Source organism: Macadamia integrifolia, chromosome 11 (assembly GCF_013358625.1).
Source record: "Macadamia integrifolia cultivar HAES 741 chromosome 11, SCU_Mint_v3, whole genome shotgun sequence".
In the NCBI taxonomy this organism is placed as follows: Eukaryota; Viridiplantae; Streptophyta; class Magnoliopsida; order Proteales; family Proteaceae; genus Macadamia; species Macadamia integrifolia.
The window spans coordinates 12,256,596-12,273,844 of NC_056567.1; the positions used below are offsets into that span (position 1 = coordinate 12,256,596).

A 17,249-nucleotide genomic window follows, 5' to 3' on the forward strand; every position below is an offset into this window, starting at 1 on the left:
TTTTTTTTCTCAGAGAGAATCAAGGGGATTTTCACTGAGAAAAAAAAAAAGAATTATGCTCCAAAATGGAATGAATTGGGCTAGAGGTTTTGTGGAGGATGGGTCACTGTGTGACCAAGATTCAACGAAGAAGATGATTCGGTTTCAGACAATAACCTACTATCATCATGACAACCTATTTCATGTGAAACTTAGAGGAAAAGGGTTCAACACGTAAGATTTTTTTTTTTTTGGTAAAGCAACGCTTAAGATTGTTCCCAGAAAAATCAATGGTTAATAATGAAAAACGTCCTGCAATATTATTTTTCCCGCACATATCGCAACCATTTTACCATTAGTTGGATGTGTGATAATTAATTTTCCATTAATTTGAATTCGAATATAAATACTTTTTAATTGAATACCTATACCATTAAACGAATATGAATGAAAATCAAATTCGAATTTTCTGACTGTTGCTTTACTTACATCCCTAGTGAAAACGTGATGGTAGACTGAACCGTGAAAGACTTTCGCCTCGTTACGTACTCATCAGTGTTGGATTGTAATCTGACAGCTGGAGGCCGGCGGCTCCATGGCCATCGCGCCTCTTTCGGCGAAGTCGACCAAACGAGGCGTGGCACACCGCAAGTCCCAAGAAACTACAAACCAATTAGCAACCACGGTCTAACTTTGCACATGTCGGTCCAGAAAAGGTCGCGTTCTATACCGTTTGTCCCGTCCAGGAACCTCCCCGTTAACGACCATCTCCCTCGCTCTCTCCCTCGCTCTCTCGCTCTTGCGTTCCTATAAATAAGAGAAATATATGTAGATTTACGGAAATCTCGGGGCGTGAATGAAGCCCACCATTAGTAACTTCCATTGTGTTCTCGTAAATCTCTCATTTGTTCTTCAATTTGTCTGAAGATCATATCTTTTTTATTTTTTCTTCTCCTTCTTCTCTAGTTGAACTGCTCTCAATTTCGATCTGAAGCGAGCGAAGGAATCGGTGAGTCAATATCTTTCTCCCTCTGTCCTGATTCTCTGAATGATCTAATTTTGTTCAGTGGGGCAAAGTTTGATTTATTTATTTATTATTTATTTTTTTCTTTTCTTTGATTTGAATTGCATTGAATGTAAAATTTCGATCTGTTGATGAATTTGACAGACGCCTTTTAGTCTTGAACATCTTGTGAAGTATATCTTAATTCTATGTAGATCTTTCGCTGTAATTTCTATTTTCTTAGTTTTAACTTCCTTTTTCTTTTGTATGCGTTGTCACATTGGAACTAGATCTGTCGTGCATCTGTACTTGTACCTTACTGCTGTAATTTCTGACTTCAATCTTAGGGTTATTGACACGTCTTGTTTGGAATATTTGCTTCAATTGTGTACTTACATGAGTCTCGGATCCGGTGATTTGGTTCAAATTTGATGGGAGTCATGTAAAGCATTGCTTATTCTTTTCCTTCTTTCCCCTTTAATCTAGTTTGGCTTAAGGTTTCTCCATTCTTACTGGATATTTCAGATCTATTCTTTCTGATTTTGGTTTCTCTTGACCTGAATTTTTTCATTTTTTTCTGAAATTTGAGAATTTGTTACTTTGTGATTGTATTTTGCAATGTTATATTTCTTCCTTTATGAATTTTCTAGTATTAATTGAATACGTACGTTTATGATTTTGTGCTTAAATTGACTTACTTTGTGGTTTTCTTAAACTTACCTGCTCTGGATTTTTCTTTAGTTTATTTTATTTTTGTGTGTGTGTGTGTGTGTGTGTGTGTTGGGGGGAGGGGGGGTGCTACTGTGCTAGTTGGTACTGATCTCTTTTTGGGGGTTTGTTCTGTTTTTTTTTTTTTTTTTCCTTATAACTAATTTCAGTGTTGCTTGGTTTTGCTTTGCGTTTAGTTCGTCTAAAACTTGTGACCTTTTTTTCCGGGGGTGGGGATCTACCTGCTGCCGGTGTGTAATGGAATCCCCACACCCAACCAATGGGGGCGCTGCATGAATTGTCAGGGAGGAGAGAAATAGAGTTAGGAGGATAGGGAATGTGAGAGGGCTGAGCTCCAGATTTTTTACCTTTTTCTTTGATATACAAACTGCTTGTTTGTAATCCTTTTATTGGACTGCTCTCTATGGATCTTTTGTTTAATTGCATTTCCAATATTGATGGATATACTTAATTTTCTGAATTTGTTCCGACTTCTGAATGGTTATGTATCTTTTCATGTAGGTCCTAATTGGTTATGGCTTCTTACACACCCAAAAACATCCTTATCACCGGTGCTGCAGGCTTCATTGCATCCCATGTTTGCAACCGTTTAATCCGGAACTACCCGGATTACAAGATTGTTGTCCTTGATAAGCTTGATTACTGTTCAAACTTGAAAAACCTACTTCCCTCTAGATCGTCCCCCAATTTCAAGTTTGTTAAGGGGGACATTGGCAGTGCCGACCTCGTCAATTTCCTCCTCATTACTGAGTCCATTGACACAATAATGCACTTTGCAGCCCAGACACATGTCGACAACTCCTTTGGGAACAGCTTTGAGTTCACCAAGAATAACATTTACGGCACTCATGTGCTTCTAGAAGCCTGCAAAGTCACTGGCCAGATCAGGAGATTCATCCATGTAAGTACAGATGAAGTCTATGGGGAGACGGATGAGGATGCTGTTGTGGGAAACCATGAGGCTTCTCAGCTCCTGCCGACAAACCCTTATTCGGCCACCAAAGCTGGGGCAGAAATGCTTGTTATGGCATACGGGAGGTCATATGGGTTACCTGTCATAACAACCAGAGGAAACAATGTATATGGGCCAAATCAGTTTCCCGAAAAGCTGATTCCTAAGTTCATCCTCTTGGCAATGAGTGGGAAGCCTCTTCCAATTCATGGGGATGGATCTAATGTGCGTAGTTACCTTTATTGTGAGGATGTTGCTGAGGCTTTCGAAGTCATTCTTCACAAAGGAGAAGTTGGTCATGTTTACAACATTGGGACTAAAAAGGAAAGGAGAGTGATTGATGTGGCCAAGGACATATGCAAACTTTTCAACTTAGACCCAGACACAGTTATCAAATTTGTGGAGAACAGGCCTTTTAATGACCAGAGGTACTTTTTAGATGACCAGAAGCTGAAGAACTTGGGGTGGTCTGAAGGTACTAGATGGGAAGAGGGGCTGAAGAAGACCATGGAGTGGTACATCAATAATCCTGATTGGTGGGGCAATGTATCTGGAGCATTGTTGCCTCATCCAAGAATGCTAATGATGCCCGGCATTGAAAGACAATCTGATGGTTCTGAGGATGGGAATTCTGCATCCTCTCATGCATCAAGTAATCCTAGTCAGAGCCGAATGGTGGTTCCAATTTCAAGAAGCAATTTTGCTCAAAAGCCATCTTTGAAGTTCTTGATTTATGGTAGGACAGGGTGGATTGGAGGTCTACTTGGGAAGATATGTGAGAAGCAGGGCATACTCTTCGAGTATGGAAGGGGGCGCCTTCAGGAACGGTCACAGCTCTTGGCAGATATTCAGAATGTTAAGCCAACTCATGTTTTCAATGCTGCCGGTGTGACTGGTAGACCCAATGTTGATTGGTGTGAGTCTCACAAAGCTGAGACTATCCGCACCAATGTTGCCGGTACATTGAACCTGGCTGATGTGTGCAGGGAGCATGGGCTCCTTATGATGAATTTTGCTACTGGGTGTATATTTGAATATGATGCTGTACACCCATTAGGTTCAGGCATTGGGTTCAAGGAGGAAGACACACCCAACTTCACTGGTTCTTTCTACTCAAAAACCAAGGCTATGGTGACCACTCACTTACCTTTTTAATTCCCTGTTTCATTTATAATATATAGATCTCTATTTTTTTATTCATATATTTTGTTTGATGCACGAATCAGGTTGAAGAGCTGTTGAAAGAATATGAAAATGTTTGCACCCTCAGAGTCCGAATGCCGATATCATCTGACCTTAGCAACCCACGCAACTTCATTACGAAGATCTCCCGTTACAGCAAAGTGGTAAACATTCCCAACAGCATGACCATCTTGGATGAGCTTCTACCCATTTCGGTTGAGATGGCAAAGCGGAACTGCAGGGGAATCTGGAACTTCACAAATCCTGGAGTTGTGAGCCATAATGAGATTCTAGAGATGTACAAGAATTATATTGACCCCGACTTCACCTGGGCTAACTTCACACTGGAAGAGCAGGCCAAAGTAATAGTTGCCCCTCGAAGCAACAATGAGATGGATGCCTCCAAGCTGAAGAAAGAATTCCCTGAGTTGCTATCAATCAAGGAGTCACTGATTAAGTATGTCTTTGAACCCAACAAGAAAAGCTTCGCTGGATAAGTATCAAATTAAGCCTTTGATCACTTAGACTTCAGGACTGACCCCTGCATTTTTTGCATTAGATAATGGAGTTCGGATTACCTTTATACTGTTATCAGTTTCAGTTATTACTCATCAGTAGATTCATCTTATCGTTTCTTCATTCTAGTGAAGTAGTTTAGGTAATTTTATGAGGCTGTTTTAATATCATTCCTTTATTTTATTTGTTAGTTTTGCCTTGATAGTTGTGTGTTACTACGAGGAAGGAACTAGTGTATGAATTCTTTATATATATTGGTAGATCCTCCAAAAGCTTCTTGTTATTTTTTTAATTTAAATTTAAAATTTCTTTCTTGAAGATGTTTTATTCTCTATATTTGAGTTCCATTTATCATCAAGTGAATGTTTCGCCCTCACTCCTTAAGTTCATATTTCTTTTGGTGTTCTAAATATTAGTCGAGCTAACATTGGGTTTGTTCTGTTGATTATATAGTTTGACCGCCCCCCCCCCTCCAGCCCAGTTGATATTATGCTTTTAGGTTACTCTTTCGGGCCTTGGTAATTCCTAAACAAAGAAAGTTGCTAACAAAATGGTGGGAAAAATATCGATAACAGTTTAAAAAAGAAAAAACAGTTTGCACTTGATAATTATACTGGGTTTAACAGGCAAATGGCTACCTTTTCTGGTTTGTTATTTCCCACTTACCTTCCTGGTTCTCATTAAAAATAGTTGTTAAAACACCAAGGGAAGAACCAGATATATAGTCAGTTTTGATCTGGATCTGCTTTTGATATCTATGGTAGCAATTGAATTGGTTAGTGAGACAGTGAGTTTCACTAGCTGAAGTGTTGCTCAAGTTGAGCTTGATTTTGGGGGAAGCTAGATTCCTGTAGTGTTCTACTCACCAGAGAAACTCTCATTTGTTTCCATTACACTCTATCCTCCACCACCCCCCAAATTCAATGCCTTATCAACGGCTCTTGTAGCCCCTGGCATTGCATTTGTGCATGTGGTCGACTGTAATCTGCTGCTGGAGGTCCAAATTAAACGCAAGAAGAAAGGGAAAGAGAAAAGGGATCCAGTTTTTCTTCTCCCCCACACCTCCACCCCCACCCGCACCCCCATCCCCACCTCCACCCTCACACTTACCTTCACCCTCACCCTGAAAATGCCTACATAATTTTTGTGATTGAACCAATACACAATAGTGTTCTTTAAAAAAAAAAAAAAAACAGTACACAATAATGCATGTAAGCATATTTAGATGACTCTCACTAGTACACATCTGACAGTATACTCTGACCGGGCTTGGAAGCTAGGACTTTCTTCAACCTTAATTAGTACATCATAAGAACGGATACAAGTAGGGCTGCAACAGGTCAGATTGAGTCGAGCTTTTGAAAACCCTAGTCTAACCTTGAGTTTTCTTAGCTAGGCCCAGGCTTGGCTCAGCCCTAACTCAGGGCCAGAAAAATCCTTCTTATTCATGAGACCAAAACCGCTAAATATTTTAGCAAATTTGACTGTAACTCAGGTTTTAGCCAAATCAAATTGATTGATGAAAGTAAACCAATCACAGCTTTTAGTGTCTTATTTAATAAACATTATCAATAGACAGTTATGCCATTTGGTCTTAATACAGCCTCTCAAATCTTCCAAAGGTGGATGAACTCTATATTTGGAGACCTACCTTTTGTGGTAGTATATATTGATGATATTCTTGTTTTATCTTCTATTAAGGAAGAACATCAAGATCATCTCAAACAAATCCCTTGACTATTCCAAAAACATGGAATAATTTTAAATCCCCAAAAGATTGAATTAGAAAAAACCTCTATCAATTTTCTTGGACTTATTCTAACACAGAATGGGATACAATTACAAGATCATATTTTAGGAAAAATAAAGGAATTTTCTAATAGACTGTATAATAAGAAACACTTACAACAGTTTCTTGGAATTCTCAACCATGGAAGAAATTTCATTAAAGATCTTTCTAAAAAGGAAGGACCATTACTGAAAAAATTATACAAAAATAATGAATGGACATAGACTGATTTTGACACATAGATCATCCAGCAAATAAAGCGGGAGCTAACACACCTTCCTCCAATATATTTCCCTATTCCTAGTGATTTCCTCATCTTAGAAATCGATGCTTCCAACGAGCATTAGGGAGCAGTATTAAAAACTCGGCCTTCGAAAAATCCAACAGACGAACAAGTCTGTGGATATAATTCAGGAAAATTCACGTACACACAAATACATTATATTATATTTGAAAAAGAACTTTTAGCTCTTCTTTTTGGATTATAAAATTTCAAAATTTTTCTTATACCAGAAAAACAATTTTTAATACGGACAAATAATCAAGCACTTCACGACTTTTTGAAATCCAAAAAACATGAAGAAAATGCTCGAAGAACTAATTGGTATAATGAAATTAGTCAATACAAATTTGACGTAGAATATATTAACAACTCAAAAAATTTCCTTGTAGATTATCTCAATAGACAATGGATAAACAACAAAGCAATGATGGATGGATAACTATCAAAAGAAAAGGCAAGGCAAAAGAATCCTCAAGCAAAGCCCTTGGGGAAAAAATCTTCAGCATCGTACACATGCCCTGCTAAGAAGATTGATCTACCACAAGTTTTGCTTACCAAAGCGGATCATTTCAAAGTTCTCCTACACCAAGAATGTTTCAATGGACTCCATTGTTTCAAATTCAATGGACGCAAACTCCATTATCTCAAACTCCATACTCCCAAATTCAATGGGCACAAAACCCATATGAAACCTCTCTCACTTACCTACAAGTGACTCAGATGAAAAATGACATCAGATTTCAGAATTTCTTACCAAAAAAATCTATAGAAGTCTCTGAATTCAAAATCACTGAATTTCATAGACATCAAGGACTCCCCATTGATGTTTACTACCTGATTAATCAAGTATGGAAATCTCATTATGGAAATAAGAAAAAGGCCTTCTGACAAGATTTGCATACTCTCTCCACAACCGTTGCTCAATTTTTTGAAAAACAAAAATATTTTCAAAACTTGATCTTCAAAATCATTATCCAAACAAATTTGATGATATTAAATATGAGAAAATAAACAATTTTCTCAAACTTTTCGAGTTTTAATTGATTTTTATGGTAAACCCATTTTTTATAAAATCAGAAGAATTTGTCTTTATGAAAAAGCGAGACATATCCTACCTAAAGAATGCTTCAAATTTATCAAAAGAAAAATTATTGAAGATAATACCTTTCATTTTAAACAGATATTACAAAAATATCTGAAAAGATCTATTTTTCCAAGATAATTATCTCCAAATCCTTTTTTATCCCTCCACTGACCTATGGGATATACACACTATCGAATGGGGACTTTGCCAAAGAATTGTTTTCTAACCCGAAAACATGGAATTTACACATCATCTACCCATGATGATGCAAACCATGATTTATCATACTTTCAAAAATTGAAAGTTTTATCCTAGTTTGGTTTTTAATATTTACTCCTCTTTGGGCTGACAAGAAAGAGAACATTTTTATCAGCCTTACCAAATTTGGATTCTCACTATGACCAACCAAGATTCATATATTGGATCCCCCAAGATTGAAGAGGATGTTTGTCTTGAAATAATCCAAGACAATGATCATCGATATATTTGGAAAGCTACCTTAGTACAACTAAGAAGAAAAGCTTTTAAAGCAGTGGGAGATCGATTTACTACCAAAGTAACTAACGGTCGATGATTGTTATGCACAAATATCTTTATCGACTATATGGTCAACTCTCAACAAGAAACTGAAGCAAATCAATTTCTTAAAAAAATTATGGACTTGGTACCTTTGGATGCACCATTGGATCTACTTTTAGATGTTCATTCCACCATTGCCTTACAAGAATCAATGGATTAAGACTTGCTCAGTTATGGAGGACACTCTTCAACAGGAAGTTTTGATTCTATAACTAAACATAAGATTGATAATATGATGGAAGCATAATTTAGACCAACCAAACAGAACCATTATGACATTATGACCCACATGATGACATCACCATTTGTTATCAGAACTATGCACTTATTACCAGTACTGTAGCACATTATTGTTCACGGATTTAAGTTTCATTGGAATTCGCAGACTTCAGAGGTTCTTAAATCCAGAGTCTATGTAAGGAGAAACCCTCCTCATTTGTTATCATCGGTTTTTCTGAGAGTGTTCTTCTCTTTTCAGCAAAGATTTTCTGCTAAGAGTTCTCTTATTGTAAAATTTTGTCTGTGTAAATCTCTGTCTGTATTCTGCCCCGGCAGTCTCCGACTATAGTTGGTATCAGAGCAGCAACGACGATCACTGTGGCTCTTCAGCTTCACCCTTAGTCAGATAGCTAAGAGGATCACGTAATTCTCATATCAGGGCTATTGATTAGTGCGGATTACTGTCGATCTTTAGCAGATCATCTAATCTATCTTCTATGAGATAACTTTTGTTAGCCTTCGACTTGTGGACAGCAACCAACAAAGTATCCATGTTTTCTACTGTAATTTTTATTATTTTAATAGCAAATTCGAAGGGCAACAAAGTAAGTATCCATGTTTTCTACTATAATTTCTATTATTTTAATAGCAAATTCGAAGGGCAACAAAGTAAGTATCCATGTTTTCTACTATAATTTCTATTATTTTAATAGCAAAGTGTGTTTGTTTAGTTGCTTTTTATGTCAGTCTCTTAAAATGTTTATGTTAATTTATGTTTTGTTGATCTCCTTCTTTTCATAAAAAAAAAAAAAAAAAAATTAAAAGAAAAAAGGAGAGGGTGCATTTTTCTGATTACATCTGGTAACTCAAAACCCATACATCTCTTTCGTATCTATCCTTTGGCTCTAATTTTGGCACGAGCCGTTTGTGAAAGAGCTTAGTTTTGACGGATCTGTAAGAAAGAAAATGTCTTAGGTACCAGAATTACAGATCTAATTAAAGGTTATGAATCCTTCTGCTTTTTTTTTTTTATGCTTCATCTCTACATGATAAGAATAATCATAGTTTTCATTCTGATTCTACCTTAATATTTATTAATGGTACTTTAAATAATTTAATGGGTTTTTCTTATTTTTCCCTTAACAGACAATATGAAAAAATAGACAAGTTAGAACTTAGAGCAGAAATGGAACCACCATTTACTGTTCGTTCAAAATTTGTGGTTATATCCACAATTACCAATCCAACGGTTCAACCAAATACTCAAGATTCAGATTATCCTTACTATAAGAAAGTCTAAGATCATTGGAAGTATAGATATAAAGAATCTTCAAACCCAACTGAACAAAGAAAACTTTAAAGATGATGTAAGTTTTCTATGCTGAACACGAATAAGTTTTTAGAGAATATGTATATATGTTGTTTAGTGATGATGAGTCTGAGGGTGATATCCAAGCCATCATAGATCATCAATCGGACAAATCCAAAACAACAGATAAGTCCTCAAATGAACATGAAGAGCTAATTGCAAACCAACCTGAGTCTAGCTTTAGATCAAAAAGTAAAATTTCTTTTAACGATTATCTTGAAAAAGATTCTGAGTTTGCTCCTCAATATGGAGCCCGAATAAATTTTGATGATAACAACATCTTCACTACTAAAGAAGAAGATGATCCAACTCCAACATCTTTCTACCAAAGGAGAGATGACTTAAACAAAACCAATATTGCGTCAGGAGGAACTTATCTTGATCTGACCTATATATCCTTCAAAGACTATGAATCACGATTGATAATTGGGCACAAACTTTTGGTATCCTGATAACCAATTAAAAGAATTCATGGTCTAAAGAAAAATTCCTTGAATATATTGCAGGAACCTTACAAGGAGATGTTCTTCAATTTATTCGAAAATACCAAAACACAGAGGTAGGAAAAGCTAAAAAGGCTGAACTTCTGGCTAACTTTGCTAGCTGGGAAGACATCCTCCAAGAATTTACTAAAATAATAAAAATAGAATTCTGTGGTAGTAGATCTACTGACACCTATATAGATGATATAAGTATGACATGAATGCTTTTAAAAACTTTACAAAAGCATACATGCATTATTATCACTTGTTAGATGGCACACATTCTAACCATTGGCTACAACAATTCTTCCCAAAGCTACCACCACCTTGGGATGAATTATGTGTAAAAACTTATCCTGAATATCTCACAAATTCAGGAAGTATTGATACCTTAGGAAATCAAATCAATTTCGTTTTTTGCCTTATTATTGATAATTGCCTCAAAACTCAAGCAACTAAGGCAATTAAACATAAAGTTAACTCAGATTTATGTCGAAGGTATACTCAGATAATTATGAGTTTGGTAAACCACCTTCTCATTATAAACCTTCAAGAAGGCATAAGCCAATTAAAAATTTCAAATAAAAAAAATGGAAGCCTTGGAAGAATAGGTTTCAACCAAAAAACAAATTTTCAAATAGGCGTTTTGTACATAAACAACTTACAAAACCCAAAGGACAACGTAAATCTAAAAAAGATTGTCGTTACTTCCTTTGTAATAAATTAGGCCATTTTGCAAATGAATGTCCTACACAGAAAAATAATCATAAACAATGATTAAATTTGTGAAGAAAAAAAAAACAATTTGGTATTATATTTGAAACAAAGATTTTTGATTTTGAAGACATTCTTTATGAATTAGAAACTGCTTCAACTTCTGTTTGTTCTGATTCAGACGTCGAATTTGTTTTTATGGTTAACACTACTAGTGCTTGTCAACCCTTGAAGAGGAAGAATTGCAACAAGTTTCACAATAGGAACAAAACTCTGTCGCATTGTCTGACCTTGTTAGAGAAGATATTATCATTAATGATTCTCAATTACTATCTAAATTTTACGCCAAACATAAAAAACTTTCTTTTTTCGAAGTTTACAAATCCTCAAAATTGAATCTCTGGACCACCAGATTTTTTGATCAAGCTAGTGGAAACATCACTGCTCGAGGTATCGATGAAGACAATGTAGAATTCCCAATTTTTAATAAAAATAAAATAAAAAGATTGCAGCAGAAACACCCTTGGCTGCGATATATTCATATAGGATTAATACAAGTTGAGATTACATCCTTATTCAGACCAGGAATGGACATACCAATCATTGCTGCTTTATTTGATAAAAGATTTATAAATAATCCTATGAAAGCTCTCATAGGAGGAATGGAATCTAATATGATACACAACCATGTTTGGTTCAAAAGTAGACCAAATTATTTTGTCTCACAGATCCAGCAATATGTGATTCAGTAGTTTTGAAGATAACAACCCAAGATTCATAAATAAGGTCTGACTGTCCTAATCTTTCAGTCTCTTGGAAATGTCTTCACGAACTTACCAACATGACTTATACAAAGCTACATCCAGTTGATACAAAATTGTTGAGATCTTTGAACCTCATGCCTTTGAAACAGAAATACAACATAAGCTCTAAATTGGCATGATTTAAAGATCCCAAAAAATTGGCTTTCAACAGACCTCCTACAAAAACCTCAGACACTGCCAAGAGTTCCTCAAACCTTTGATTTTTTGGCTTCTAGAGATACTCTATATCTCAAAAGAAGATTTTCATTTTCCACTCCTGGTGAAGGATCCTCTTCATCATACTCTCCTGCCCAAGGAAGGAATTCAATTTCTAAATATCCTCCTTACAATCCTCAATTTTTTAGAAGCTACGATCCCACGCAGTCTTCTAAACAATCAGATACCCAATCTGACGCTGAATCAAATATGCTTTCTTATCTTAAATATTCGTTAGAAGATGACAACGAAGAAATTATATTGTCCCTAAACTAAAGTAATAATCATATTTATGTAAAAGACATCTTTACATTCCCATAATTTGAAGAATATAGCCTTGATATCCTCATTGACACAAGAGCGACACACGCTATTTGTCAATGGAACGCAATCCCTCAACACTATTGGGAAAATCTGGAAAAACCAATTTATGTCCATGGTGTCACAAGACCTTTGGTTACTTTAGAGTACAAAGCTCATAAAGTTCCAATTTATTTGAATAATATATAATTTGTTATTCCCTAAATCCTTTGTTTTCCCTTCATGCATGGTGATTTTATTCTTGAAAATATTTTTTACAAAAGCATCTTCCTTTAATAGTTTTACATCATTCTGTTAAAATAACTTTAAATTCTACTGATATTATAATACCAATTCTCCCTCGACACAACTTTTTTCATTGAGAAAGGTTTTAAACCAAAACTGATTATTAGAACTTTAGAACCCACTCATTGGCTCTACTAAGAATTATCTGATAACTTTAGTGACAACCCATTAAAGTTATAGGATAAAAGCCCACGATTTTGTCATATTCAACTCGATGATCTTTAACATTAAAGTAAAACCAATTTTATATTTTGAAGATGATATTAAAGAATTTGATATTCAATTAAAAAAGTTACAAGGACTCCAATTAATTGAACCTTCAACAAGTCCTCATACCAGTCCAGCATTTATGGTATGTAACCATACTAAACAAGTATGAGGAAAAGCCCGTATGGTAATCAACTATAAAAGGCTTAATCAAAACATTATTTTTGATCGATACTTCACCCCGAGAAAAGATATTCTTCATCATCCTCTCAACATGGGCCGTCCTCAGGGTTGGGTCGGGCCGACCTTAATTTGACCAACAATATCTATCCAAAATTCATTACCTAAGTTGAACTGGAGTGCCAGTGATAAAGAGATATAACATGATGTGATTGATCATTGAAGTATGTGACCATTGAGTAATAAATTCTACCCAAAAAAAAAAATTGAATAATAATAATAGGTTAAGATTATTGGGAGAGAATAGAGGAGACCCAGAGAACTTTGTTGCAGGAAAACACCCAACTGAGTATAGAAGGTTTATGTTGATCATTATATAAAATCATTGGCCGAGTTGGACTCAACTCAAGGCTTCAACCTTGACCCGGCCTGACCTTTACTCAGGGGCAAAGATTTTCAGCTTAACTTGCTCTCAAGGCCAAAAACCTTAATTAGGGCTCAGGGCAAGTTAGGATGGATTCAGGCTGATAGGGCCAAACTTGCACTCCAAGATATGAGCAACTTTGACTCATGAACCCCATTGTTAGTTCATGCATTTTCAATGAGGTTAAAATTTGGTGGACTGGTAGATCCATATGTTTCCACTTTTCAGTCACAAGCATGGTTTTAAAAGTTGAATTGAAATGGTTGGTATCACTTGGATCAGATTAATATCGGATGTGACCGATCCCAATCCGTGACTAAGATAGGGGCGCATTAGTGGATCGTTAGATGAATCAGACTACATGGAGTGGATTGCCTGATCCAATCCGATATCCATGCAATGTGTGTTCAATAAAACCCTTTTTTCTTTCCTCCTTCATCCCTATTGCATGGATTTTGGGATTTGGATCCAAATCCTAGCTTTTGAGTTCATTCTTGTCAATCTAGTCGTAGATTCTGAGCTCGTCCCTGTCAATCTTGCTATTGGCAAGCACAAGTAGCCTCCTTTCATCACTAAGAATGAACTATACATATCAATCATCAAGGTGAGGATCTTCTAAGGCTGATGAAATTGACAAGTGGTGGTTGGTCGAAGCTCTAGTAGGTAGTCACTCCCTTCTTAGGGACTGTAAGTGAGACTTCTATTGAGAATACACCTCTCCATAATGGTTTTGATGATAACAAACAAGTAATGCTCTAATAACTATCTTTCTAGTGTCATGTAAAGGACCACAGCCAAGACACTTGATTTCAAGATATAAGCGTACATCCATTGAAGCTCAAGACATGATATGGCATAAAGTGATTGAAAGGAAGACTCTAGTGGCATAATTGAAAAGTTGAAGACTTGAAGAATTGATGACTAGAAGACTTAAATAGTTGAAGATTAGAAGATGATGAGCACATTTATGTGTGAAATCTTAGGTAGTAAAACATGAATTTTACATATTTAGAATGGAGCTACCCTGAGTTTTACTCTCTTTTTATAGGTTTTGTATTTTAAAGGTCTTAAGCATTATCAGGTGTCATATCTCTCCAACAACAACTATCTAGTGTAGTTGGTGAGCTATGGTGTGCAAAATTTCCTTACTCACCAGGAGGTCTCAAGTTTGACTTTTCACTCATTGAAAGCACTAAGGGCATGGAGGGGATTTTCACATCAAATGAGAAGATTGTCCATCTTCAAAGCAAGGAAAATCGTGGGAGGGGTTTCTTACGCAAGAAGAGGAAAAAAAAAAAAAAGAGAAAAAATAGGAGAAATAAATCTTGTCCAAATCTTCTCTCTCCTCCACATCATCACCAGAAGTTGTCCAAATCACATAAAGCAAGAAGGAAAATCATCCAAGGGAAAGAAAAATCATCCAACAAGGGTTGCGCAAGATTTGAAGAGAGGGGGAAAAAGAAGAGAAAAATAAATAAAAAAAAGAAAGAAAATAAGCAAAAAAATTAGAGGAAATTTCTCCAAGTTTATTTCTCTCTTCTCTCTCCTCCACCTTAGGACTTTTGGTCTCAAAAGATCTCAACTACCAATTGTGGGTTTTTCCCTTTTAGGAAAGAGAAATTTGTCACCCCACCTCCCCATTCCCTGTAAATACAACTTATGTAAGAGGAGGGGAGACACTTCATTCTTCTTCTAGGGTTTTTTTTTTTAGTTTTTCTCTCTCTCTCACTCTCTCACTCTCTTTAGTTTTAGTTCTTCTTTGTTTTTGCTTTAATCAATTTTGTAATAGATTTTTTATTTCAATTAATGCAAGCACTATTTTATTTTTATTTAGCCTTTTATGTTTATGATTTATGTAATTGAGTTGTAATTTTTAAGTTATAGTTCTAGGCTTAGATCTAGGTGACAAGATCACGAGCCATGGAGCATCTCTTTTTCAAGTTTAGTTTTTTATTTTCAAGATTTGTTTTCTCCAGGCCTAGAAATTTCAGATTTGGTTCATTCTAGATCTGGTTTTTAAGGTTGATAGTAGTATCTCAAATCGCCCAAGCTTTCAAGTTCAAGCATTGATTTAGTTAGATAGGCTTCTTCAATAGTCTTCTCTCCCTCCTCTCATTCACTTTTCTGACTACCCTTTCTTTCTTAATTTAGGATTTTAATTTCCATAGCTACATTATTGCTTTTCCTTTCCCCCAAGGTTCATGGCTAGTGTATGTGTTGGTTTTGCCCCTCCTAGCCATAGAATCATCATTTTATTGTTTTTGTTTTAATTACCTCCCAAACTCTAAAGCCAAGTAGAGTAATACTTGTAAGAGTGACTCTTTGGTCAAGTAGGGAAGCTTATATTATGATGCATCCCTTAGGATAAATAGAGAAACCTACTTGTACGCCTCTCTCTAGCTTTATCCCCTGTCTTTTACTTTATTTTTATTTCAACAATTTTTTTCTTTATTGCTTTTTAATTGCGTGTGTTGTTTATTTTCAGTTATTTATTTATTTTATTTTAATTGCATGGCTTGAGTATTTAAATTCTTAGATGATGAATGGTTAGGACGTTATTTTAGATACATATATTTAGGATGGTGGTTAGAATTAGATCACAACCATTAATCGGTTCACTTTCACATTATTAAAAGAAGTAAAAAATAAAGTGGCTGCTCTCTCTGTGTTCGACCTGTAGCTACACTGATCCGTACGCTTGCGATTATATTTTAAATCCTAGCAGAAGAGTTCAAGACTTGAGGAATTAAAGACTTGAAGAATTCAAGACTTGAAGAATTAAAGACTTGAAGACCTCTAGATTAAGTTGTAATTTACACACACTAACACGCACTACACTCATGCATTTTAGTGTTAGAAAATACATAAGAAACAACCTTAAGGCATTGGACACTCTTTGTGTGACTGCTGGGCAGCCAAAACATAAAACAGAGGCTAATCGGCAACTGTTGGATAGAAGCAGCAACTACTGCTTGGTCTCTGTTATCAATTTTTTGTCAGAGAATGGTAACAGAGACTATCTTACAATTATCAGATGGAATAGAAAACTATTGGATTTAATCAAAAATTGAACTGATTTGTCAGATCAATTCCGAATCAAATGGTCCTCTTAGATTTAGCCTACAGAGGGCATCCGGCAACTATCGGATGGAAACGACAACTACCGGTTCACTTCTAAACACTCCACTGGCTATATAGTGGTTATATTTTGAGTTTAACGGCTACTTTTGTAACACTATACTTGGAAGCGGTAATTGCTAGTTGGAAGTGGCAATTACCGATTGAAAGCAACAATTGTCGGTTGGAAGTGGCAACTATTGGTTGAAAAAATTTCTATTCATTAGAGATTATTCTCCTTCCAAGTTGGGTAATTTTATTACCCTAATTAAGCTTAGTCTCTGCCTATGTAAATACCCCATTGATGACTTTAATAATAAATAATTAAGAAAGTTCTTAGCAATCATATCAAAGTCATTTGTAAGAATCAACCGTTATTTTATTGAGTTCACAGACTAAAGTCAAACACGTTCTTCAAGAACTCAAGATTATAGTAAAGTCTCCTTCACCTCTTTATACTCAAGGGAGACTACAAAAGGTGCATTCAATCATTTACTTTGCATAGTCATTTTACACGCATCGCACGAGATAAACTTAAACAATTATATTCCATTTATTTAAATTATTACTTTTACATTTTCCTAGATTGTAATTAGAATTATGTAAGGATCCTCTTATCCTTAAAAGAGTTAGGTGTCTCTCCACCGTTAAATGGGATTGTAAAAGGTGCCTCTCTGCCTTGAAGGATATTATAAGGATACTCTTGTCCTAAACAAGATTTTGTAAAGGTTTTCTTCCCTACCTACTGTACTAAAAGGGAGAGTTAGTGGAATACCTTACAAGTGAAACTTGTAGGGAGTGACCTAGACTCAAGTT

General features: G+C 35.7%; 1 protein-coding gene across 1 annotated transcript; it reads left to right on the forward strand.

The window, feature by feature from the left end:
* The first annotated feature begins 537 nt into the window (after positions 1-537).
* On the forward strand, positions 538-4,679 carry LOC122094191 (trifunctional UDP-glucose 4,6-dehydratase/UDP-4-keto-6-deoxy-D-glucose 3,5-epimerase/UDP-4-keto-L-rhamnose-reductase RHM1-like). The gene is made up of 3 exons (XM_042664917.1): positions 538-988; positions 2,213-3,794; positions 3,890-4,679. The coding sequence occupies exons 2-3, from the start codon at positions 2,226-2,228 to the stop codon at positions 4,340-4,342; spliced, it is 2,022 nt and encodes a 673-aa protein (XP_042520851.1). The 5' UTR covers positions 538-988; positions 2,213-2,225; the 3' UTR covers positions 4,343-4,679.
* Positions 4,680-17,249: the final 12,570 nt, after the last annotated feature.

Bases quoted from the DNA above. Each gene is read 5' to 3' on its own strand.
- LOC122094191 (XM_042664917.1), top strand. From the start codon at position 2,226: ATGGCTTCTTACACACCCAAAAACATCCTTATCACCGGTGCTGCAGGC. The intron at 3,795-3,889 runs GTGACCACTCAC...TGCACGAATCAG, and splicing joins ACTCAAAAACCAAGGCTATG to GTTGAAGAGCTGTTGAAAGA.